At 49.0% G+C, this 24,902-nt stretch overlaps 12 protein-coding genes across 12 annotated transcripts; 5 read left to right on the top strand and 7 right to left on the bottom strand.

The window, feature by feature from the left end:
* Positions 1–159: 159 nt before the first annotated feature.
* Positions 160–4,592, bottom strand: N7503_009700 (ATP-binding cassette transporter YOR1; the record flags this gene model as incomplete). Its single annotated transcript, XM_057069246.1, has 3 exons — positions 160–1,524; positions 1,584–4,235; positions 4,311–4,592. 3 exons carry the CDS (start codon positions 4,590–4,592, stop codon positions 160–162), a joined length of 4,299 nt encoding a protein of 1,432 aa, XP_056915857.1.
* A 1,237-nt stretch (positions 4,593–5,829) lies between these two features.
* On the bottom strand, positions 5,830–7,336 carry car2 (ornithine-oxo-acid transaminase; the record flags this gene model as incomplete). The annotated part of the gene is made up of 3 exons (XM_057069245.1): positions 5,830–6,015; positions 6,078–6,779; positions 6,860–7,336. 3 exons carry the CDS (start codon positions 7,334–7,336, stop codon positions 5,830–5,832), a joined length of 1,365 nt encoding a protein of 454 aa, XP_056915856.1.
* Positions 7,337–7,636: 300 nt separating this feature from the next.
* On the bottom strand, positions 7,637–7,846 carry N7503_009698 (uncharacterized protein; the record flags this gene model as incomplete). The annotated part of the gene is made up of 1 exon (XM_057069244.1): positions 7,637–7,846. The coding sequence occupies one exon, from the start codon at positions 7,844–7,846 to the stop codon at positions 7,637–7,639; it is 210 nt and encodes a 69-aa protein (XP_056915855.1).
* Positions 7,847–7,888: 42 nt separating this feature from the next.
* N7503_009697 (uncharacterized protein) lies at positions 7,889–10,389 on the top strand (the record flags this gene model as incomplete). The annotated part of the gene is made up of 2 exons (XM_057069243.1): positions 7,889–8,101; positions 8,161–10,389. Coding segments are annotated over 2 exons (2,442 nt in total), but the record flags the coding sequence as incomplete, so codon positions are not given.
* A 481-nt stretch (positions 10,390–10,870) lies between these two features.
* N7503_009696 (uncharacterized protein) lies at positions 10,871–11,833 on the top strand (the record flags this gene model as incomplete). The annotated part of the gene is made up of 1 exon (XM_057069242.1): positions 10,871–11,833. The coding sequence occupies one exon, from the start codon at positions 10,871–10,873 to the stop codon at positions 11,831–11,833; it is 963 nt and encodes a 320-aa protein (XP_056915853.1).
* A 453-nt stretch (positions 11,834–12,286) lies between these two features.
* Positions 12,287–13,006, top strand: N7503_009695 (haloacid dehalogenase; the record flags this gene model as incomplete). Its single annotated transcript, XM_057069241.1, has 1 exon — positions 12,287–13,006. The coding sequence occupies one exon, from the start codon at positions 12,287–12,289 to the stop codon at positions 13,004–13,006; it is 720 nt and encodes a 239-aa protein (XP_056915852.1).
* Positions 13,007–13,256: 250 nt separating this feature from the next.
* N7503_009694 (fungal specific transcription factor domain-containing protein) lies at positions 13,257–14,667 on the bottom strand (the record flags this gene model as incomplete). The annotated part of the gene is made up of 2 exons (XM_057069240.1): positions 13,257–14,423; positions 14,473–14,667. 2 exons carry the CDS (start codon positions 14,665–14,667, stop codon positions 13,257–13,259), a joined length of 1,362 nt encoding a protein of 453 aa, XP_056915851.1.
* Positions 14,668–15,772: 1,105 nt separating this feature from the next.
* N7503_009693 (uncharacterized protein) lies at positions 15,773–17,107 on the top strand (the record flags this gene model as incomplete). The annotated part of the gene is made up of 2 exons (XM_057069239.1): positions 15,773–15,910; positions 15,962–17,107. 2 exons carry the CDS (start codon positions 15,773–15,775, stop codon positions 17,105–17,107), a joined length of 1,284 nt encoding a protein of 427 aa, XP_056915850.1.
* Positions 17,108–17,269: 162 nt separating this feature from the next.
* N7503_009692 (uncharacterized protein) lies at positions 17,270–18,400 on the bottom strand (the record flags this gene model as incomplete). Its single annotated transcript, XM_057069238.1, has 2 exons — positions 17,270–17,914; positions 17,966–18,400. The coding sequence occupies 2 exons, from the start codon at positions 18,398–18,400 to the stop codon at positions 17,270–17,272; spliced, it is 1,080 nt and encodes a 359-aa protein (XP_056915849.1).
* Positions 18,401–20,019: 1,619 nt separating this feature from the next.
* Positions 20,020–20,480, top strand: N7503_009691 (DUF3759 domain-containing protein; the record flags this gene model as incomplete). Its single annotated transcript, XM_057069237.1, has 3 exons — positions 20,020–20,035; positions 20,110–20,253; positions 20,317–20,480. The coding sequence occupies 3 exons, from the start codon at positions 20,020–20,022 to the stop codon at positions 20,478–20,480; spliced, it is 324 nt and encodes a 107-aa protein (XP_056915848.1).
* Positions 20,481–21,327: 847 nt separating this feature from the next.
* On the bottom strand, positions 21,328–22,083 carry N7503_009690 (uncharacterized protein; the record flags this gene model as incomplete). Its single annotated transcript, XM_057069236.1, has 1 exon — positions 21,328–22,083. One exon carries the CDS (start codon positions 22,081–22,083, stop codon positions 21,328–21,330), a length of 756 nt encoding a protein of 251 aa, XP_056915847.1.
* A 515-nt stretch (positions 22,084–22,598) lies between these two features.
* N7503_009689 (uncharacterized protein) lies at positions 22,599–24,332 on the bottom strand (the record flags this gene model as incomplete). Its single annotated transcript, XM_057069235.1, has 6 exons — positions 22,599–23,156; positions 23,215–23,344; positions 23,395–23,521; positions 23,572–23,844; positions 23,898–24,149; positions 24,242–24,332. 6 exons carry the CDS (start codon positions 24,330–24,332, stop codon positions 22,599–22,601), a joined length of 1,431 nt encoding a protein of 476 aa, XP_056915846.1.
* Positions 24,333–24,902: the final 570 nt, after the last annotated feature.

Raw genomic sequence — 24,902 nt, 5'->3', positions numbered from 1 at the left:
TGTACAAATTGCTCAAAGTCTGGAATGTGTATCTTAATGAAGAATATAGATTATTTGCATTTTAAGATGAACTCGTATATGCACAGTAAGTATGTATAGGTTGAAAGCAAAAAAACTCCTTATTATGTACTTCCCCCTTCATTCCCCGGGGGAGATGATTCAATCTTGGTTAAGTATGTCCTGTCGCGAGATACCGCTGCGCTCGCACATAGCACGGAAAATACCATCCGTTTTATCGAACAGCGCAAGCGGGGTATCCATCTCGGCGATCTGACCCTGGTCCATCACACAGATGCGGTCGTAGTTGATAATGGTGCGCAAACGATGCGCAATGCACAGCAGTGTCTTGCCATGGAAACCTTGAGCCATAGTGCGCTGGATCTTCTGGTCGGTTTCAAAGTCGACGGAGGATGTCGCTTCGTCGCAGACGATGATTCTTGCGTCGCGGACCAGTGCTCGGGCGAGGGCCATAAGCTGGCGCTGACCAAGAGAGAAGTTCAAACCTTCTTCATCGACGGGGGACTCGAGAGTCAGGCGGTTGGTAGGCCGGGGCTTCGAATCGCTGGCTGTGACGGGGGTGGTGGTTCCCGTGGAGGGTTCGGGGAGGATTGTCTCCGCGTCGACGCCGTGAGTTTCCTCACCAATTAGGTAGGCCTTGCGTAGGGCAGACCAGAGTTCTAGATCGGCGTGCTCGTTGAAGGGGTCGAGGTTGGAGCGGATGGTGCCCCTGAAGAGAGCGGGGTCTTGTGGGATAATAGCAAGACGGGAACGAAGGTCATACAGACCGACTTTTGAGATGTCAACTCCATCAATCTGGATGGTACCCCCCGATAATTCGGTCAAGCGGAACAAAGCGGACATGATGCTCGATTTTCCTGCACCGGTTCGGCCGACGATACCAATGCGCTCACCTCCCTGTACGTCCATGCTGAGGCCCTTCAGAACCAGAGGCAATTCGGCTCGGTACCGCATCTTTGTGTCCTTGAACTCGATACGACCCTTCTCCGGCCAGCTGGCAGGCACCTCGCCTAGGTGTAGGGGAGCTTCTTCCTCCAACTCGGTACCGTAATAGTGAACGCGCTCGGTGGCGTTCATATCATTCTCTACCTCCGCAAGTTGGCGGACAGTGAATTGGAGCATCTGCGCGATGGAGAGAACATAGGACAAGATCAAACCGGAGATACTGGGAGAAACGTTGAATCGGGATGTGACTACCAAAACACCGATCACGAAGACCATGAGGGTAGCTACGCCGTCGAGCCGGACACTGAGCCAGCGCTGGTTCGAGAAGGTTAAGAAGTATGCACCGTTCATCACATCGATGGAGTCGCGAATGCTTCTCTGAAACTGCTTTTCGACGCCGTAGGCGCGAATACATGCCACACCGGTGATCGCTTCGCCGAACCGGGCATACACGCTCGATCGAAGGACTGCTTCGTGACGTTTCATTTCACGGGCAGAAGCGCGATAGTAGTTGGAAGCTAGGAGGAACAGGATAACCAGCGGGACAAGGGCAATGACGAACTATTTACGGTTAGTATGTAATCTTCAACTGCTTCTCGCCTGTGGTTGGTGCAACTTACATAGTAGAAGTAGACGATAATCAAAACCATGACAGAGATAATCATAGTCATCGTCAACGCATACATACGGATTGCGTCGGAAAGTTCATTGTCCATAACCTGAACATCCTTTGAGAAGCGGTTTGTGATACGTCCAAGGGGAGTAGTGTCGAAAAAGGACAATGGAGCGCGCAGGACACGGGTCATCGCACGCTGAAGCATCGTTCGGCTAGAATTTGTTCCGCAGGTAGTCATGTAGGTCGAGAAGGTAAACATGGTGAGAACACTGCAAACACCCAATGCAGCGTAAATACCAATGTATGCGCCCGTCGACAACTGAGGATATTTATCGGAAGTCCAGTACGAAAGCCACAAGCTGGTGTAGATATTGGCAACGTTCGCAAGTGCTAGGAGGAAGAGAATCGCAACGGCGTTCCAGGAGCTGCCAGATGCACGGATATAGGCCTTCCATACAGTCCAGCCCACAGATGATGTAGCCTTCTCTTCTTGTTGCATCAAGACGCCAGCGGGCTTTTGAATTTCAGCTTCCTTAGGGGCCACCTCTTGTGCTTCTTCCACTTTCTCATCGGCCTCTTCAGTCTTTTCAGATTTCTCATTCGAGTCCTCTTGTCCAGATGTCGCCATAAGACGTTGGAATAGCTCGTTGTCGCGCATGAGGTTGTCGAAAGTGTCAACTGCGTGGATCCGGCCTTCTTCCATGACCACAATGCGGTCACATCGGTTCAAAACGTGCAGCTGATGAGTAGCAAGGATTCTGCAGCGATCTTTTAGTAGCCCACAGATAGCCTTGTCCATTATGTGACGGCCGACGTGAGCATCCACAGCAGAAAGGGGGTCATCCATGAGCACAAGCTCAGCATTGAAATATATAGCCCGCGCAATGTTCAAACGCTGCTTCTGCCCTCCAGAGACCGTGATGCCACGCTCACCAATCTCGGTCGAATCACCATTGGGCAGTATCTTCAAGTCTGGAATCAATGCACAAGCATCTATCACCTCATTATACCAAGACTCGTCATAATCCTTGCCGAAAAGAATGTTGTTGCGGACGGAAGTGTTTTGAATCCAGGCGTACTGTGGGCAAAAGGCACGGGTTGTACTCATTCGCACGTGGCCCTCCGTTACACGCATGTCCCCAGCCAAGGCAGAGAGGAGAGAAGTCTTGCCACAGCCGACTGTTCCGATGACTGCCAATAGCTCATTACGACCAATCTGGAGATCCACATGCTCCAACTTGAACGGTTCCGTTGGTTGTTCTTTGTCGGTACTTTCTTTTCCCTTAGCGGCCTCAATAAGTTTGGCAGCTTTCTTGTCAACCTTGACAACCTTCTCCTCCTCGGTCGGCAGACGCTCCCAGGTGAACGAGGCATCTTCAATTTCAATAGCGTTCTCCATATCCGCGATCTGTTTGATATCCTCCTTCTGCTCTTCGGCGAGCAAGAACTCCTGGATACGATTCAAGGCAGTCACGGCATCTGTGACCTGACCGAGGACCATGGGCAGCATGTTGAGTGGCATACGCAGAGAGTTGAACAGCGCAAGTGAGGAGAAGATGTTAGCCGGGTGAAGATCATGGCTTGTCAGGGCATAGGTGATGAAGGCCAGCATGGAGGCGAAGGTGGGAATCGACATCGACACACATAGGATGCCATTGCGAACCGCCAGAAGGGTCTGAACGGACCGAATCTCGTGGGTGCGGATTTCTTTCAGACGGCCGAGAAAGCTGCTTTCCCATCCAAAGTATTTAACAAAACGCACGGCCTGAAGAATTTCCTGCGTAAGGGACACACGTTGGTCGGTGACCTTGTTGATAGCTTTTCGGCGCTTCACCAGGAATCGGATCGCAAAGGTGAGAAAAGGCATGCCGAACACCAGCAACGCATATCCCGAAAGGCAGCTGACGCCGATGTTGACTATAAGCAAGACGAGGGTGACTATGACTGAGATGGGGGCTGTCCAAATCATGTGGAACATGCCAGCGGCAAGATTGATCCGGTCGACATCAATACTCATCAGTGCAATGATGCGGCCGTTGCTCCATCCACGACCATCACCTGCAACTCCATTTGCATCCCCTGCAGCTTTGGGATCCTTTGTGGCAGGTTTCTTCTTTGGGTCCTTCTGCAGAGCTTCCTCCTTAGCAGCCTCCAGAGCCGTGACCTCTTCCTCAGTTGCCTTTCCACCGGCTTTAGCACGCGCGGACAATTTCATCGCCTTGTTGAAGACTAAAGAAATCAAGACCGCGCGCACCTGACCACCGACCATCTGGCCTCGATACAAGAATTGATTCGTACAGAGACTCTGCAAAGCCTGCATAAGGCTGATTCCGACGACAAAGCCCATTCCACGGCCAATATTTGGGGCCGGAAGACCTGACTCTTTAGCCTCCCAGGCCTCTGTGGCGAATGCAATCAAGTAGCGGGTTAGATACGGCGCAAAGACCAACAGAAGCGAACTGAAAAGCTGACAAATGCCGCCAAGTAAGAATTCGAAGCGAAATGTGTCATACAGTGCGGCAGTAAGTGGCCGCTTACTCTTCGATGCTGTACGACGTTCCAATGCTGCCTCTAGCCGACCTGATATAATGTCGACGGTGCGATCAGGGTTCACTGTCCAAACATCTTGAAGCTCAAGAGGGCGAAGATAACCAACCTGGACATTGTGTTAGCCATATAAAAATCCAACAAAGGTAAGGAAAGGAAGTCGATACTGCTGTCACAAACTTACATTCATCAAAGGTGACATCCATTGGAAATAAACGACACTAAGAAATGAAGCGCCATATTCTTTTGAGGGGGTTCGTTCCTCCGGCACAGGTGGTGGTGTCTGCCATCGCAATGGGTTAAGTCGCTTATACCATTTTCTCTTGGTTTTCGACTCTAGGCTGTCAACATCCAGACCCGGAGCCTTGGGTTCTTCGCCCGACGTTGATCTAGCGCTTGTAGCCTCGGCTGGTGGCAATTTTTCATCCACAACCAGTACCTGCGGCGTGGGATCAGGTGTAGTCATAATGGAAAGACTTCCCAGGCAACGAACCGACAGATCAGTAGGCCTGGAAAATAGAGAAGGAAGACAACAAATCGCACAGGTACAGGGATTTCAATCAAGATTGTCACGGCCTATAAAAGAAATCGAAGCCCCGGCTTTAGTGCTAGCGCCGAAATGGGTGGGGCCGATAAGCTGGATTCCCCGACGTGTCTGAAAGCGGAAGACCGAGGATATGAACAGCAAAGAGAGCAAAGGATGGAAAAATACGATCATAAAAGAACAGTCGGTGAGTGGTGAGTCACGCCCATATTTCGGTAAACTCTGAATTGGATCGGACAATAGATATGCACGAAATCCTGGATATCGAACATGGAAAGCTTCTCGGGGAATTCAAGGTCCGAGAATGACACTTTGGTGGAGTTGTGCCTTGACTCATTATTAATCCTGAATATACTCGCTAACAAATCACAATAGCCGAGCTCTCTAATAGCTATCAGGGTTTCGGAAGAGTTACATGATCTACTTGAGTGGACCGTGTGCTCCATCTGTCCCAAGCAATGGTACATACTAAGCTACGCAACACATAGCTTCTCCAGTTCATGTGGAGAATAGTCAATAAAGGCACTTATGCATAATCAAGAAAGGGAAAGAAGAGAGAAGGAAAGAAGGAAACGGCCATCGTATTCGCATTCGCTCCAAGTTATCCAAGTTATCCACTGTTTCTAGCGCATCGGGAATCGGGCGGTTTGAGATCCCGTGTTCCCGATATGTAACATAGTGAAGCGAGTCAGAATCCAACAAGCCATCGTCTAAACCCCTTTGCGTGAACTTTGCGAAGGATCGAAAAGTGGGGTTTCGTGGGGTTTTGAAATTGGCTAAGCTCTCGCCATTTTAGCCAGTCACGGCAGGTTTGCTTGCCTAAAACCCACGGGATTGGGCCCACCAAATCCGCCACGAGGCGCAACCAAGCGCAAATTGCTGTTTTTACTTTTTTCTGGCTTAGGTAACAATGTCTTGGTACTGCTTGAATTCGGAAGATTCTGATTCGCTGCCAATAGCTATCTGGGCCGTGGCCTAGATGGCAAATCAGCCTATCTTTGTAGGTCTATGTTCCATCGTTACATCGTGAGAAGGCACAAGTGCCATCCGAAAAAGAAAACTGTCTATCCGGTTTTGCGTGGCATGTCGAGCTCCAGGCCGCGACCATTGCAGTATTGGGCCTGGGCCTACATCCGCCTAATGACCCGAGTCGAGGTCTCTAGTTCTCGACGCCAATTTTAACCTTCTTCTCTGGGGGAGGGATCACGTGGTCCTCGGCAGCACCCTTCAGGTTCGGCAGCTCAATCACAGCCTGGTTGATAATCTCCAGGGCCTGCTTGATCTCCTCCTCGGTGATGACTAACGGTGGGGCAAGACGAATGATGTTCTGGTGAGTCGGCTTGGCCTAAAAGTACATGTAAGTTAGCTCTCTGTCATGAAACTTAAGAAATATCTCTGGAAACGTACCAGCAAACCCTTCTCCTTCATCAGCATGCACAGGTCCCAGGCAGAGTGACCGTTGGTCTTGGACTCGTCAATGACGATGGCATTGAGGAGACCCTTTCCACGCACAGTCTGAATAAGTGGACTCTTGAGATCCTCCAGGCCCTGACGGAAGATGTGGCCGAGCTTCTCAGCCCGCTCCACCATCTGTTCCTCACGAACAACTTCCAGAGCGCGGATGGCAACAGCACAGCCCAATGGGTTACCGCCGTAGGTTGAACCGTGGGTACCAGCCTCGATCGTGAGCATGACGTCCTTGCTGCCCAGCACGCATGACACGGGATACATGCCACCAGAGATGGCCTTACCCAAAAGGACCAGGTCGGGCTTGATTCCGCTCCACTCATGGCAAAGGAGCTTTCCGGTGCGGGCGATACCAGTCTGGATCTCGTCACAGATCAAGAGCACGTTGTGCTTATCGCAAAGCGCACGAGCTTCCTGCAGGTAGCTCTCATCTGGGACGACAATACCGGCTTCACCCTGGATGGGCTCAACCAAGAAAGCCGCCAAGTTAGGCCCAGCCTGCTCAAAGGCCTCGCGAAGTGCGGCCTTATCATTGTAGGTGATAGGCTTCTCGGTACCGGGGATGGTACATCCGATACCAGGAAGGTAAGGGCCGTAGTGTTCACGCGATTCCGGGTCGGACGACAGTGAGATGGCGGCGAACTAATGCAAGGAACAAGTCGGTCAGCCCCCAATTATGCATACGTCATGTCTCATCAGGGGAATGTGGAGGGGTAACTTACTGTCCGACCGTGGAAGTTGTTTTCAGCACTGAGAACAATTGCCTGGTTCTCTGGGATTCCCTTGATCTTGTAACCCCACTTGCGAGCGATCTTGATGCCCGTCTCCACGGCCTCGGCACCTGTGTTCATGGGCAGCACCATGTCAAAGCCAAAGTAGCTGGTGACAAATTGAGCGAAGCGGGGGAACACATCATTGTAGAAAGCGCGCGAACTCAAAGTGACTCGCGATGCCTGCTCAACAAGAGCCGCGATCAATTTGGGGTGGCAGTGGCCTTGGTTCACGGCGGAGTAGGCAGAGAGGAAGTCGAGATAGTGACGTCCTTCGGGGTCCCAGACCGAAGTACCTTGAGCACGGGCAAAGACCACGGGCAATGGGTGATAGTTGTGGGCAGCATACTCCTTCTCTGTCTGAATAGCCTCAGCAGTGGAGGCAGCATGGTAGTGGGAGAAAGACCCGTTGGACCCGTTGGTGGCCATGGTGGATTTTGCGGGGAACTAAGAGGGGAGATCTGTAGAAACGGAAGGTCGATCCACAAGAGAAGATGAGATTCAGTACAACACTGAAAGATTAAAAGAGATGAATGTAGAAAAGTAGAGAATCAGAATTGTTTTTTCAAAAGAAAAGGATGTAAGGGGACAATATGTACTTCCGACCGTGGAATTGGCAGTGGCGTACAGATCCGCCGCTATTCCCCTAAGTGCAAGTGCTTTTCCCTTAAGTGCAGGTTGTCGCGAGCTCTTTCATCCCTCCACTCCCACTGTTCCCTAAGCGCAGGATTACACGAGCGCTCGCTCATTTTTGCTTCTCGTCTCCATCATATTACCCATCACAATACTATTCTCTCCAATCAGCTCATTCTTGTTACCGGCCCGGCCATTGACTCCCCGCGGTCGCAGTTTATTCCCTGGTTTGATGTCATACTGGCCGTCGCGGCACCCACCATGATTATCTGAAGCCGCGTCACGGACCAGTAACCGCCGTGGCATTGGTAAAATCGTGGAGACCGATACCTTCCATTCGTCTCAATAATGTCTTCTGCAAACACTTCTTCCCCACGCCAAGTCGCTGGCGCCCCGACTGTCAAGATCCTCCTCTTCCTAATCGTCTTCCGCCTTGTCAATGCGCTCACGGTTCGCACATTTTTCCAGCCCGATGAATTCTTCCAGTCGTTGGAGCCAGCATGGCAGATTGCCTTTGGCGCAGGTCAAGACAATAAAGACCAGGGCGCTTGGATGACATGGGTAAGTACGCAATGATAAGTCGCGCGACACGTCTGGGGTGCTGATCGCGTTTTGAACAGGAATGGCAACACCAACTTCGATCCTCCCTCCACCCTTTCCTTTTCGCTGGAATTTACAAAGCGACAGATTCGATTGCATCCTTATTTTCCGCGCCTTCCGCGCGCGCCGAGCTTCTCATCGCTGCCCCGAAGACTATACAGGCTGTTTTGTCGGCCATTGGCGACTTTTACACCTGGAGACTTGCAAGTCGCATCTATGGCGAAGATTCTCGTGGCGCATGGGCAACTCTGATCGCTACCATCATCAACCCTTGGCAATGGTTCTGCTCAACAAGAACTCTATCTAATTGCCTTGAAACAACAATTACCATTGTCGAGTTGAATAAGTGGCCGTGGCAATGGTTAGCTGGCTCCCCCACTGGTGATAGCCGCAAAATTGCCGGGGAGAAGGCCAAGTCTCAGGATCGTCAAATGTTACTGGGTCTTCGCCAATGCTTGTCGTTGGCGGCAGTCGCCTGTATTCTCCGCCCAACTAACATTATAATTTGGATAACCTTGGCTGGACTTGCTTGGCTTCGGATCTCCTGGAATCAGCGTAAAGTTCTCGTTCGGGAGATTTTGCTTTGCGGGTCTACGATCTTGGGTATATCGGCCGTGGCAGACCGTATATTTTACGGGTTTTGGACATTTCCTCCGCTACGCTTTCTATACTTTAATATCGCACAGTCACTAGCAGTGTTCTATGGACGTAATAATTGGCATTATTATGTGACGGAGGGCTACCCACTTCTGCTCACCACACTGCTTCCCTTTGCTGTTCCGGGTCTGTACTTTGCGTTGACCGCGCGAGCTTCAGCCTCTTCACCTTCTGAAAGGGTACAGGCCGCAACCCGAGTACACTTGGCCACAGTATGTGTCTTGATGCCATGTGCGCTATCCCTCATATCGCACAAGGAAGTTCGCTTCATCTACCCTTTGCTCCCATCTCTTCATATCCTGGCCGCACCTCGTTTAGTGCAATTCTTCTGGCCAGCTCTTGCCTTCAATTCCGAGACTCCTAGAAGACTCGTGCTTCTCTTTATTCTCCTGGTAAATGGGAGTATTGCGATATATACGTCTGTATACCATGCCTCTGGGCCACTGGATGTGCTTAGTTACCTCCGTGGCCAATATGAGGCCCATTCATTACCAAATAAGAATAAAGTTGGTCTGGAAACCAATTTCACAGCCGGGTTTCTGATGCCCTGTCACAGCACCCCTTGGCGGTCTCACCTGGTCCATCCTATGCATGCATGGGCCCTCTCCTGTGAACCTCCGGTCGACCTCAATGAAGCACAAAAGGCTATCTATCGTGATGAGGCTGACCAGTTCTATGACGACCCAACCCTTTTTCTACAAGAGAAAATGGCTGGTGGGTTGCGCTACTTACCTCGCCAACCAAGTTACGTAACTGGGCTACCATCTACGAGTCCAGTTCTCCACGAGTGGCCTGATTATCTCATTTTCTTCGCCCAGCTGGAACCCACCATGCACAGCCTTGTCCGAGGCTCTTATGCCGAATGCTGGCGTACCTGGAATACAGCCTGGCACGATGACTGGCGTCGTCGCGGTGATATTGTTGTCTGGTGCCTGGACCCGGCCGAGCAAGATGCATGGCGTTCGCAAAAAGAAGCAAGTCGGGACCAAAAGCATTGGACCTCCTTTATCCCAAGTTCTCTTCCATTATCCCTTCCATCGTCCTTCCCATTATCCCTCCCATCGTTCCCAACCTATTCCTCGATTTCGTTCGCATCCATACGGGACTTTGCTGAGTCCGTTTTCTCGTCAAGCCCCTGGTCTTGGAAGAAACAATCGCGCATTGATACTTTCTTATCAAATTTTCGACAGAAGGGTCCCAGTCGGCAAGATTGGGTTCCAACTTGGCCGGAATGGCTGGGCGGCACGTACTTGCGGGACTTTGCTGGGCCCGTTTCCTCGTCAAGCCCCTGGTCTCGGGAGGAACACTCGCGCATTGATAAATTCTTATCAAACTTCAGACAGAAGAGTCCCAGTCGGCAAGCTTGGGTTCCATCTTGGCCGGAATGGCTGGGCGGCACGTACTTGCGGGACTTTGCTGGGCCTGTTTCCTCGTCAAGCCCTTGGTCTCGGGAGGAACACTCGCGCATAGATGAATTCTTATCAAGTTTCAGACAGAAGGGTCCCAGTTGGCAAGGTTGGTTTTCATCTTGGCCGGAGTGGCTGGGCGGCGCGTCTAAGAGGAAAATCGGTAAACGGGAGCGCGCGTTATGGGAGTAAGTAAGCGTCTTAACTTCAGAACCTAAGGGCTACCTCTAAGAGCATTTTGTACATATAATTAATTTATCTGCACATATAAGAGATCAATATTGGAAAATCAAATGTACCACCTTGTCTACATTTTCTCTCATATATTCCTAACAGATCCTAAAGTTCGAAAATTGAAGAATTGATCTTCAAAGCTGGCGTGTAATTGTGACTTCCAAATCACACGTGATAACACTGTACATTTACACTGAAGTGCCCAGATGTCCACTTCGTAGTAGAATGTCTTTGAGTATTTATGCAGGTGTCCAAGAAAGGAAAACTTTTGGATTTTGAAACCTTGGATGACGGCGGGGATCTCGGTACTCTCCGCAAGACGGTATGACGCACCCGCTTTGCTATATATGTTCTTCCCCACACCAGCTTTCCCCGGTTGAATATCAGTTCTCACCAAGCCGTCACTAATTGATATAACCACCAAAACTTCAGTATGAGCGTCACAACCCACCCGAGAGAGCCTCCCCCAATGGGTGAACTGGCAACCATCATCCAGAAGTCCCTTGAATCCAACTTCGCGAACGCCACAGCACGTGTTGTTGACTGCCCGGACCTACGCGAACCCCCCTTCAACCTCGCTGCAGCCGGACTCTCCGGAAATCCATGCATTGCTGATATCGGAGGACAGGCCAATCTTTTCCCGACCCCGAACCTCAATGCCAAATACTCGCTTCTTTCCCTTGCAAAGGACATGCAAATGTTACCCACCGGGGGTTCTATAATCGGCGCAGGTGCGGCTCCGTTCCACGATATCGGCCATAATGCCGAGCTTGCTCCAAATATTTCCTGGAGTTCGGAAGCGGACGTACCAGAATTCGATATCCCGTCTTCATTGAGGGTTGTCAATAGAACACGGGTTATTGATGTTAACACTGAGGGCTTATCGTCATGTCACCATGCTACCAGTACGAACTGTGCGCTTATGATGAATTTGTATGGGTCAACTGGTGATCCAGGGCAAGTGCTCAAGATCTCAGCGAGAGGACGCACGGGTGATCAGAACTTCACCAATTGTATTCGCCTTGGACTTCGTGATTTCTATGGGGATTCAAATCCGATAAGTCTCGGTGGGGTATTTCTTCTCAAGTCTGGTAAGGCCAAGTTTCATGTTATGCCCGACTTTCCAAAAGATTTACCCTTCCGAGATCGAGAGCAACTGGAGAAGGAATGGCTGACTTATCATGTATTCGATGCGCCTGTCGTGTGCTTGACCGTAATGCATAGTGCTGACCCGGAGAGTTTGGGGTTAAGGATGGAGCACACCCATTGTTTTGATGCTGAGGGTAGTCGCAAAGGTGGTCACTATCATTATGATGTGCCTGGCGAGGAGGAAGTTGAGTATGAGGCCTATTTGCATCCTGCTTCTATACTTTACAGGATTGATCGACCCTTCTGAAAGTGAGTACTAAACAAGCTTGGCACACAGAATGAAAAGCAGACCATGTGCAGTTCCATGAATAAATACCAGTATGAAGCATTAAGTGTCATACACATCTGGGGATCTTGTTACCTATATGGCAACTCATAATATAAACAACTGAGTAAGCTGCTCCTGTAAAGACATGATAATATTTGCCGGGTGGGGACTTCTTAACTAGGCTGCCGCCGCTTTTACCAGGGCGCTCCGGCTCAGGCTCACTGAGTAGACGTGAGCACGGGGGTCCGACCCAGCGATCATGCTCAGCGAATGCTCCGGATAGTTATCGGACTTAAGATCACCGCTGACGTGAGATTCAAGCTCAAGATGACCGTCCGTCTCTGAATCTTCTACAACACCGCGACAGGTTTTTGCAAAGTCGGGACCTGTTTCTTTAGTACCGTAAATCTTGCAAAATTACCGCTTATCATCATGGCTTCCGAGAGAATCCCTATCAAAGCAGTGTTCTTCGACTTTATGGGCACATGTCTCGACTGGCACACCAGCGCATGTGCATCAATGCCTCCCACAATTTCCAAAGACGACGCATCCAAGCTAGCCCTGGAATGGCGGAGACAATATTTTATCGAGAATACTGAGCGCTTTCTACAAGGCCTTGAGCCCGAAGATATTGATATCACTCTTTCCCGAGTCCTTGATCGAGTACTAGAGCAGACCCCAAAACTCAAGCCTTACATCGAGACTCATGATAAGCGACATATGATCGCGGCCTGGCATTGTCAGTCCGCCTGGCCGGAAGTCCCAGAGGCTATTAGGAGCATCCGGGAAGATCTGGATCTCGAGGTCTTTGTCCATGCAAATGGTACAACTCGTCTGCAGCTTGATCTTACCCATTCTTCTGAACTGAGCTTCAACATGCTGTTTTCGAGTCAGTTGCTAGGGGTCTACAAACCCAGCCCGGAGGCGTACAAGAAAGCGTTGCAATTTGTCAAGCTCCAGCCAGAGGAGGTCGTGTTAGTCGCAGCCCATGCATATGATCTCCGAGGAGCACAGAGCGTTGGAATTAAGACAATATATGTCCACCGGTGGACTGATGATATTGATGAGAACATGGACGAGGTGAAGGGGGAGTTTGACGTTTTCTTAGAGGATATGAAAGGGCTTCCGAGTACCATTTCGGGAATGATGTAATTAGATCATTAGGCCTTCTTGCAAGCCCCGAACACTATATATTCAATTTTTACTATGGGACACTAAGTGAGTGATAGGCGAGATGAGAGATAGATTAAATCGGAAACGCTAATGAGACCGCGGAGCCGCGAAAAGGAGACCCTTAGCGCCATCAAAATCAGGAGAGTCTAAATAAATGGTCATTGTATCCAAACTCTGGCCGGCTAAAGCTGGATGACGAGGGCCTGAAGAGTTAGAGGGTATATATGTATCACATCATGTTCATATCATCTTCATCTATCAGACAGCTGTTCATAACAGCATTCCAATCAGATAGGAACTGAGGATCTGACGATAAAAAGTCCAAAGAAGAGACAGCATTCTGGTCGGACTCAGATATGGGGTCCCCATTGCGATTGAATATGTTCTGCCGAGAGAAAATCGGTTGACCTTCCATTTGACCTGTTTCAAGCCCAACACTTTGAGCAATCCGACCTCCAACCGAGGACTGTGAGTTCCTCAGAAGTAAAGCTTGATGTCTTAACCTGGACAGACACTTCCAAATTGTGGATTGCTTATTGGCATCCGGCGCGGTGGCCGATTGATCATTGTGCCGCATGTATTGAGGAAAAGTGTCCTCAATCAGGTCCCAGACGTAATCAGCATCAGGGATATTGGATGAGGTACATAGGCAACGTAGAACGTAGGCTAGTGCGTACCACTGCGTAAATGCGGGAAACAGCCATTTGAACCTGGAAGCAAGGCTGCCTTTTGTACAAGTACGATGGCTTTCCAGCTCGTCGCATGCTATTTTGAATGATAGCTTGTGCGCGCTATCCTCGTCTCTCTGTAAGCCATCCTGCCTTTGAGTGGCCACTTCCTCCCGCAGTTGTAGTATGAAGTTCATCTTGTAGCGAGCAGTATTGCAATGCTGGAATGCAATACGGCATAGCTCAGTAGGTGTTTCAGATTGAAAACCATATTTTTCCCTCAAGGCTTGACCGCGCTCTGTGAGAAACTTTCGCTTTTCTGCAATATCAGCAAGCGTATCTGTGGAGCTGTGCCGTCGAGTCCCGATAACTGGATGCATGAGCCTGCATGCTTGTGTTTGAACGAGGAAGAATGACATCTCCGTCCAACCGTCGCTCTCGGCTGGGAGTTCGGTCATACTTGGGTAGAGTTGATCGTCATTGATGTTCAGAGGAAGTCGTAAGTGGGCATTCACTACGTCTACCACGGGTTCAAATCCATGGTCCTCCGGAGCTCGGGAGTCGAGAGAACAAAGATACCACCATAGGCGGAGACGCATTTCTGTTTCAAAAGGGCTCAGACGAAGACGGGCGCCATCGCGATGTAATCCGATGGATTGTGCTAGTCTGATTGCGAGTCCAACCAGAATCCATATGCTTCGACCAGTCTCATTCACCCGTATACAAGTCTAGAAAAGTATGTTAGAGCTTGGCTTTTACCCTGTATGATCAACTTACAATGAAAATGGCGAGAGCCTGCAATGAAGTCATCTCTGGGCTGTTCATAACATCTGTGTCGATGAGAAGCCGCTCTAGTGGGAGCCTGTAGCGCTTCAAAAGATCTTTCTTCCCTAGAGGAAGGGTGATCTCCTCGGTACCATCTTCCAGTGCAGTTATTGCAGCAAAATAGATAGCATATGTTAACGCTACCATGGATCGCCCTGCAGATTTTGGGTTCAGAATTGTTGCAATTACCGCAGATTGGGCGGTTGGTATATGCAATATTTTCAAAACAGGATCGACAGATTGGACGTATATTTGCCATAGCGGAAGTGCTAATTCTGGGCCAGGGTAGAACTCTAAGATGTCAGAAGCGGTTTCTGGAAGAGGACATTCTTGACAAGGCGTCGTATAAGCACTTGATGCTGCCTCTTTTCGCAGAGGCCCTTCTCCAAGATTAGGCGACTGCGTGGATCGAATCCGTTCTTCCTTCGTTGTCAATCAGTCTGTGCTTCGGGGGTGTCTAATTACTGTTTCAACTCACATCCTGCAGAAGATCTTTGATATTTGAATTATTGACGTATTGAATAGCTTGTCCATCATTCAACAGCAGCTCCCATGGCTCATGTGAAGATTGTGTAGATCCTGATTTCTTTTGACTCCCGTCATCCTGAGCTTCAGCTGCATTCGAGGTTCCCGAGACTTTCGCTTGAGATATGATATTTTCCAGACGCTCGAGCCTGTCAGAGATACGCTGAACAGTAGCAGTCTTCCCCTCAGATTCCCTTCTTGGGTATATGCAGGAGATACTATATCTTGAACAATTTTTGCATGGGACTCCTCGATCACATCGGACCTTACGCTGATGGCAGCCGAGGCAGGACCGCGCACCGATCTTAGAGCTTTGCGTATGTATTGCCCCACTATTGCTGTCGTTGGCTGATGACTTGTGTATCCTGTGCATGATTCAAGCGGGAATAGTTTTCGATTGCAAATATCATGCAGCCTTCAATTTCAAAGCCAGGTTCTCCTGAAAGCCGATCAGGCGCCCAACGTTGCTTCGGGATTTCGGCGCAGGAAATCCGATCACTTCGATAAGGCGCGATAAAGTCTTATCGGCTTCTTATCTCGGCCTCTCGGTATGGGTCTCCGAGCCTCATCTTTGCTATGGAATACAGAGTATACCGCAAACCTGACGTGTAAAGAGCTCTCGGTGATAGAGCTCCGAATGTTCCTGGTGAGAAATGATGGTATATAAGCACGTCATCTGCAATAGACTCTCACTAAATGCGAGAATAAAATGGACAAAACAGGCACCATGGTCAAGCCGGAACCGGCAGATGAAAGCCCAAACAACGTTGTGTCAACCTCAGAAGAGTTCCCTGAAGGTGGATATGGTTGGGTCTGTGTCGCATGTACTTCTATTATCAATGCCCACACATGGGGTATCAATGCCGTGAGTCCAGCGTTCTCTCCATTCTATTCTACGGCCATTAACAAGCCCTAGGCCTATGGAGTCTTCCTTTCCTACTACCTCTCTTCCGATGTTTTTCCCGGTACATCCTCTCTTAACTATGCATTTATCGGTGGTCTCAGTATTGGATGTGCGATGCTTATCGCGCCCCTTGGTACAATTCTAAGCCAACGTGTATCAAACCGTCTTGTCTTGAACCTGGGTGCTATTATCCAAGCCATCGCGCTGATCACAACATCATTCGTCAAGACCAATTGGCAGCTATTCCTATCCCAGGGAATTGCTTTTGGATTTGGCATGGGACTTTGCTTTGTTGCTTCTGTATCGATACCTTCTTATTGGTTCGCACAGAAACGAAGCCTCGCCAATGGCATTGCCTCTGGCGGCTCAGGGCTGGGTGGTTTAATATACTCCCTGGCCACAGAGAAGATGCTCCAAGAACTTGGCATTGCCTGGACAGCCCGGATACTGGGTATTTTGGCTTTCACGATGAATATGATATGTGGCAACCTGTTGCGTATTCCAGCACACGCACGAACAACACGGAAGGCCTCAAAGCTTGACCTATCTTCCCTTTGGTCTTTCGACTACTTCTTGCTATTGGCCTGGGCGTTTCTCAGTGCATTGGCATACGTGGCCTTGCTATTTAGTCTACCCAGCTATTCAGTTGCCATCGGGCTTACCCAACAGCAAGGCAGTCTAGCTGGTGCACTCCTCAGCTTAGGCCAGGCGATTGGTCGGCCCGGCGTTGGCCTCCTTAGCGACCGTTGGGGGAGGTTTCCTGTCACAATTGTCGCGACATTCCTAGCAGGCTTTTTGTCGCTTGTATTATGGATATTCGCTGACTCTGCGGGGTTGACATACTTTTTTGCGATCGTGGTAGGCCTATTTTCGGGAACATTTTTGGCTGCTATGTCTCCCATCACTGCTGAAGTTGTTGGAATAAATGGCCTGCCGCCTGCAGTTGGTATATTCTGCCTTGTTCTATGTCCTCCATTGACCGTGGCTGAACCTATCGCGCTCCAACTTCGGAATAGTTCCCGCGACTCGAAACCTTATATCCGAGTACAAATATTTGTGGGAGTTGTATATATCGGCACCGCAGGGTTTTTGATGGCCCTATGGTTGTTGAAGATTAGAAGGAGCCGCTCGGCACAGAATGCAGCTCGAGTGTCTTGACTTATGACGATGGGCCAGATCGGGACGCGCTGCATGTGCAGCCTGTTGATAAAGATCTTATCATTATTACATTTGTATAGAGCTGTTCAGCAATTGAATTTAGCGTAGCAGATGAATCTTTATTATTTGGTTTGCTGTGTAGTGGAGAAATAATTAAAAAATTCAAGGAATATATGTACATTCCATAGAACCAATAGTTTTAGGGTTCCAGCTTGTCTTAAGCCAATATTGACACCCGATATTAGGATTATATATCTCTCCCGAGGAATCCTGACAAGCATCATCGGAATATGTCCAGCATTGACCAGCGGAGATATAATAGGACCCGGGCACGGTAAGTTTGGACGATCCACAACTCGTATAGCCATCGTCGCCCTCTCCAGAATACCACTGGCACCACGGGTCAGGGCCACTATCATCAGTGGTCATGTCACCTCCGCTTAAGGTTAAGCATTTACTCTTTGAGTTAATGTTGAATCCTCCAACAACATAGTAGCCGGTTCCGCCTGCATCGCAACTAGACTTGTCATATATTGAAATTGACCACGTTTCTGTCGACGAGGCCGCTGAAGTCGTACTGGTTGATGTTTCTTTCTCTTTCATTGATGAAGTCGATGACTTGGCGGATGTCGTACTTGTAGACCTCGAAGAAGTGGTAGTCGATTTCGTGGAGGTTGTGCTAGTTGATGATTTGCTGGAAGATTTCTTTGTAGTCGCGGCGCTTGCGGCTTCTGCATTGCAATTGGAGATACATTTTGACGAACTACAATAGCCCGAGGTGGTTCCACATTGACCATTGATTGAGCACTGTAGAACGGTCAGTTGGTACTTTCAATTCCTTTCATGAAGATCACTTACACAATGATCCCAAGCGCAAGGTTTCAGAGAAGCGAGATTGGACTTGGACATATCAGCAGGTCGAATTGTTCCTGGTACCTGGGGGCCGCATATAGCATGCGGAAGAGCAACAGGCATGGTAGGAGACCCGGTGCTCAGACAAATAAAGGCTCCTTGATACAAATCATCACAGCCATACCAGGCATATACATCGGAGTTGTACTTTTCGATCTCGGCTACCGTGATACCAAAGGCTTTGGCAATACTGGCACAGGTTTCTCCCGCTTCAACAGTGTAGGTGTAACAAATACCATCACTATCTGCTGCTGGGATGGTACGCTTATCAAATGAGGTATACTTGGCGGCAAGAAGGCCGCCTGGAAAGTATGCGGCAGTGGCAGTCGATGCCAGTATAACAACGAAAGCCACGAAGCGATTAATTTGCGTGTACTTCATCTTGGAAGGCCCTTGGCTTGCAGTGTTCGGGAAGAGTAAAGGAGGATATATATACTATGGCTCTTGAATGGCAAAGCCTGAATGCTGCATCGGTTAACGTCATTTCGAAATCCCCAAGCACAGGGCTAAGACGCGTGACATGAAAATCTTTCGCATTTCAAGGATAAGATTACAAAGGCATTTCCAATATTAGGCCGTACAAGCTGCATTTAAGTATACAAGTAGTCGATATTCCCTGGGTAAACAAAGAAATGATTGCATATATCCCCATCTCACCCTTTGTTCCTCCGCCATGTTGTGGTACTTTGTTATACCTAAAATGGTCCTCAATAGAATCGATAAGCCCGGAAATGGGTCTCAATAGGCTTCGTTGAAGGTATCCCCGTCGAAAATTTGATATTGCCACCAGTATACAGGTGTGATTTTTGTGAATGCCATGCAGTTTCTATTGGGGTGCTAAACAGGCTTCGTCTGAGACCACGGGCTTTGTTGACACTGTGGTGCCTTGTGGCCTGAGACCTTCAGCCCCTGTACGGGGCTGACCGAGGTTGAGCAGAGTGGCTGTGCAATGTGGAGGGGTATCGACGTGATATCAGAAAACCTGGCATCCAATCATAGGGAAGCTGGCCCACCCAATCTAATGTAAACGTGTCAATCCGATCGACCTCGATGTGTAACTCATCGGGAAAATTAGCACCGCTTACCCCGCTCCACACCTAATTGACTTCCAATCGCTTCTATTGCCTGCGCCACATTTGGGATTCTAAAACAATAGTGTGTGATGGATCCAAATAAATGATGTGCTCAGCCATTGGGGGCTGGAGCTTGAGATTGTGGAATCTGAATTGACTATTAGCTCATAATTCATATTTCGTGCTGTCAATGTTTGGAGAAAGGCGGTCAATCATTTCTCAACAGGGTGAAGCTTGTTTATCTTGGCGCCTGGTGTTTACTCCGTACTCGGTAGCTCCCGGCAGCTCACATCCGTGGACTGCATGGACTGCATCATGTACGCTGCATACACACCTTAATACAATATTAGCCACACGCAGTCCAGCCACATTGTACGAAGTGATGAATTGGTCTGCGACCTAGGTCGCCATTATTGCGTGTTGGGGTAGGTACACCGCTAGACCCTTAGCTGACCAAAGTAAAATGGCCCTAATAGCTCTTCCGCCCCACCTAAGACAAAAATACCGCTTGAACTTTCCATGATTGGATGCCACCACAGCCACAGAACCCTTGCTCCTGATGTAATGACTGACGTGTATGTGAAGATGGTGGCGCGCTGAGAGAGCTTCGTAGGCCACCGATACCAGGGGGCCCTCCATCGCCGATCTAATACGTTTCGGGTGTTTACCACAGGCGCGTACAGCCATTGGGAGGTCCCATTAAATACAAGCCACAAAACCAATCATTCCTCCTGAGCATGATGATCGTGAAACGGTGAGGTGGCACTCCATAGTGGCTGGGGTGATTGGCCCGTTTGCACGCTGCTCTGTGCCCCTCCTACTTGTATTTGAACCCCCTCTTCCCCCCCTCCTGCTTTTGTTTTCTTTCTCTTCATCCTCAAACAATCCCACCTACCTTTACCTTAACTCCTCTATTCATCATTCATCATGGGTTGGTTCGACGGTTAGTATTCCAATGTTCCACAGCTTGTCTTGCATGCCAAGCTGTCACCAAGATCTTGGCTTACCTTAAAATAGACAACTCCGATCAGGCCCAGGCCCACGAGCAGTGGCAGGAGGTTCAGGGCCCCGAGCACGAGGCCAAGTTCTCTCACGAGCTGCTTGCCGGTGCTGCCAGCTTCGCCGCTGCCCGCGCTTACGAGAACCACGTTGCTGCGAACGGTACGCACCCTTCGACCCACCACGCACACAATTTGAATACCGCTGACACTTTCACTAGGCCAGCCCCCAGCCACGCCATGGCCAAGGAGCTCATGGCTGGATTCGCCGGTGCTTTCATCGACCGTGAGGTTGAGTCCAAGGGACTGGACTTCGTTGACCGCGAGAAGGCCAAGCACCACGCTCGCGAGCAGATCGAGCGCCAGGATGAGAGCCAGTTCAACTACTAGATATGGATACGTCCTATGTGATTACGAAACTTTGAGAATATCATGACAATTGATTGAAACAATCTCTAAAGCATAATTGTAGAGGCTGTGTTTCTGCTCAGTGTAGAGTTGCCTTCTAGATTATTGAACGCTCCTATCTCATAGCAATACGAGGGGCATGAGCTAATTGGCCAATTTACTTAATTCCGAGAATGACGAAAAATAAGTACATAGCCGCAGTGACCATCGCTCCCTTCCGAACTATCCCACTTGATTTTCTTGCACATATTTACTGATTGACTAAATGTTGAAATATCTTTCTTGACCTTGTCGAGAGTACCAGCCCTCAACCCCATGGTTCAACAGAGTGTCAACCAGAGAAGCTCACTTTCAATAGACAGCCATTTTGATCCAAGGCCATATTTGCTTTCGAAAACTCATTGAAGTTGATTGAGGTTCCCGATTATTCGCCCCGTATTCCAAAATTAGTCTCACAGCCCCTGCATCACGCTTCATGATGGCGTTCTACGAGGGGGCTTTCATGCCCGTTCAGTTGATTGGTTAGCCTTACCAGGATCCGGGGCCTTTGAGCATCTTGATAAGACCGGTTATGTAGATCAATATTCTTGGTTTTCTGAGTCAGAGCTAAGCTTTCCTTGGCGTTTGTGTGCGGACGTCATAGCTACCAAGTACCAAAAAACGATTATCTCGTGGATATAAGGCTGTGAAGATTATCAGGTGTATTGAAAAATAAAAGGCATTATTCAGAATTGATAGAGATAGCAAGGGTGTGATGATATTTGATACAGGGTAGATGCTGCCTTTTCGATCTTTGATCCTATCGGGTCTCAATTTCCCCACGACTTGGTCATATTGCCATACCCGGGATATCGAGAGAGTCAACTGGGTTATCAAGATTAAAGCGCTCAACCCTGTGAAGCAGTTGCACCATGGCATTGAGCCACAATTCGAGAATTGTTGGCGGTAGATTGGTCCAGATATCACCACAAGTTCCCAATAATGAATTAATGTTTGTACGCACAAACCCTTTCATGATGACGTCGTTTGAGAGTTGTACCTGTTGATAAACGCAGCAAAGGAGATAGTATGAGGGCGGGGTTGCTTGGAGCTCTTGAAGACGCTTGTAAACATGTAAAAATGTCACCATGTATTCCTTGAGGGTGGGGAAGTCGGCGCCCTTGAGGGATGCGAGTTCTGCTGTAAGCTTCAAATGCATATTGAAGAGATTGTATCGAATTTCTTTGAGTGCCACTTCCATGAATCCATCGGCGTATGTCACATTATCATTGCTTTTGTTGACTTTTTTCAAGAGACGTCGAGGCAAGCCAGCCGCCAACCAACAGCGCATGTGAGAGGACGTGACATGCCAGTGTCCCCAAGACGCGTCTGTGGTCTTGGGGTGGGGGATGGTGATGTCGATCAGCCTCTCCAGGCCGTTTTGTTGGAGTACAGCTTTCACGTCAGCGAGCCATTTATCGTGAAGTGGACCCGCCAGGACAATTGGAGTGTAAAATATTTCATATTCTATAGACTGCTTCAAATTGGTTCCCTGTGTGATCTGTTTATCTGTCGTATTGGCTTCACGATGCTCGGCTTCCGTCATTGTAGAGGAGTCGAACGCCTGTTCCAGGCGGAGCAACACAGTGCGGACAAGTGCTGCCGAGGTGTGAGCTTTTGTAATTGTAATATCAACGTGTTTCAACGTGGAGCGGCACGGTGTGAGTAAAAATCTGTTGCACAGGTGACGTTGAAGCCATGGACATTATGTAGCCCTGTATTCAGGTGAATGACTTCTCGAAACGTGAATTTCTCATGTCTGTATATAGCATACCTGCATATTGACTTTCAGGGCTCATACATTCACGGGTAGCCTTCGTAAATAGAGATTGCATATCAGAAGACCGGCAACTTCCGAAACTCTGAATTGAAACATTGGAAAATGAAAAGAGACACAGTCAGGATTTCTCTATGACATTTTGAGTACAAAATTGGGAAGCCAACAAAGAAAATCGTCAACCCATTGATAGAAGCTCAGGAACTGAAAAAGCAACGTATTATGCCTATGTAGTCTGTTGAATTCACTCAGTGAGTTCAAATGTTTAGGCAGATAGAAGTCAATTATATCACTTTGTCAATAGAGCCAGGACCGGTCGTGCTAACATGCACTTGTGTAATAAGGCCCCCAGAAGAATCTTCCCCCTTGAATCCGTCATGATCGCCATATAGATCACCCCTTTCAATGCCCTCAAGCGTGTGGTTTCTTGTCTCGGGGATCAAGAAGGTGACCAGGGTGGTAAGTAACATAACCCCGGAGAACAGGCCGAGCACGCCTGAAAGACCAATAGCATCTTCAACGGTTCCAAAAGCAAAGGATGTAAGAATTGCGCCACATTTGCCAGCAGCGGCAGAGATACCGTGAGCTGTACCCCGAACCCGGGTTGGGAATACCTCTGCGGGAATCAGGAATGTGGTTGTGTTGGGACCGGTCGTGAGGACGAATTGGGAAATAGCAAAAATCGCCATCAAACCTCCAGTGGAGGTGTGGGCGCCGGGAGAACTAACCCCAGCCCAGATAGCGTAGAGAACACACACGGTTCCGCATGTGTATAATTGCTGGCGGACGCGGCCAATGCGATCGGGGAGAAAGATACCAACGTAAAATCCCGGAAGATAGCCCTGTAGAACAATCAGTGACATGTAAATAAATATGGAGCTTAGAAGGAGAGGCGCTTACCGCAGCCTGGACAATTATGTTCCCAATGGCAGTGTTGTAAAGGGTCTGCCACGGGGTTGCTCCTTTGGCATATCCGATTCTGGTCAAGATGACACTTTGGTTGAGGTTGATTCCGTAATATGCAATATCACTTGAATATGTTAGCCAGCTTATCGAAAAATTGCTAGAGGGCAAACTCACAAGAGAAACCAGGCGGCTGCCGTTGCAAAGAGTACTTTTGCGTGCTTCCACTGACTGAAGTATTCTCGAAAATCTCTCCATTGTTGTTTGAAGCCACGCTTTTGCCCCGTATTTTCATCGCATACATCTGCTAAAATGTTAGTCTGGGCCGCGGCATCTTGTTGGGGGTTAACTGACATTGTTTGTATGGCAATGTCTCGGCGATAGTCAACCGGGCATAGAGCGTGAAAACAGCAGGAATAATGCCAATGCCCAGCAATAGTCGCCATACCCATTCGAGATGGTAAATGTTGTCGGCAACCGAATTCTCAAACGCTTTAAGCAGGACTAAGAAGACGATGCTGGCGGCCATGTTGCCAAGTCCAATATTCGAGAAGACGGCCAGTATCTGTATAGCTCGAGAGCCAAACGGTGATTTCTCTGCAGCCAGAGCAGAGGATAGCGGATAGTCTATCATTGGTCAGGATTGTAGTTTTTTTGGAAAGTTGAAAGGCTTTACTTACCAGCTCCGATTCCCACACCAGTTACAACACGAAATATCGTCACCCAGGCGGTTACTGATTGTGGAGTCATGCCCTTCCATGGCAGCAGGATCACCAGCAGAGTTCCGAAGATAGTCAACAGCAACTCTTTTCCATATATTTTGTGGCGGCCCCAAGTATCACTGAGTACACCAAAAAGAAGTTGGCCTACTACCATACCCAGACTGAGGCCTCCTTTGATGACATCGCTATCGATTGCGGAGACGCTGCCATCTGGGAAATAGAGATATCCCAGAATTGGAACCACTTTGGCTTATCAGCTGATATTCACTTGCTCACTTGCGGGAGATATCAAAAAGTCTTACCGAGCCCTATTGTTAGGTTAAGATAGCCATCTGCAAAGAATCCCACCCCGGCAGTGACCATAAACCGTAGCTTAGCGCCTAGAGAGGCCATTGTGGAATCTCTAAAAATGATAGAAATTTCAAAGAGGATAAGGAAAGAAGGCAATTGCAATTGGCGATTTCAGGGCTTCGCAGTCGAGCATCCTGGCTTCTGACAGGGCCAAGATAGTGTCGCACGGCTTTATACTTTGTAGTCTGGTACTTGTCACTTTGTGACAAGGATTTGATATCGGCGAGAAGTACCGTAGTGTCAGATGCCAATCCTGGAGGGTTGGACAGTTCAAGGTATGAAAAGATTTGATATTCAATGAGAATGAAGAGATCCACCACGAGCACCAGGCACAATGCACGGAACGGAGCCGATCTGAGAAATGAAATGCGGATCTGCCAGTCATTGGCTGCCGTAGCCCCCACGTGCTGTCGGCCACTTGCCGGGCAACTAAGCTTATAAGTCGACATCGGTGCGAAGTCCTGTGGTGATTTTCTGTCCTGTCACTTCGCTAATTAAAGCGCAGCACTAGACACGTAAAACGTCATACTCATTGCGCCTTCTCTGGTTGGTTCATTTGATGAGGTCAACCCGACAGTTGACAGCTTATCTCTTATCGCCGAGTAAACACTG

The sequence above is a fragment of the Penicillium pulvis genome, assembly GCF_028828015.1.
Source record: "Penicillium pulvis strain IBT 33274 chromosome Unknown scaffold_8_segment0_segment0, whole genome shotgun sequence".
In the NCBI taxonomy this organism is placed as follows: Eukaryota; Fungi; Ascomycota; class Eurotiomycetes; order Eurotiales; family Aspergillaceae; genus Penicillium; species Penicillium pulvis.
Note: the sequence above shows the minus strand (reverse complement) of the source record. Positions and strands in the feature narration are given on the sequence as shown.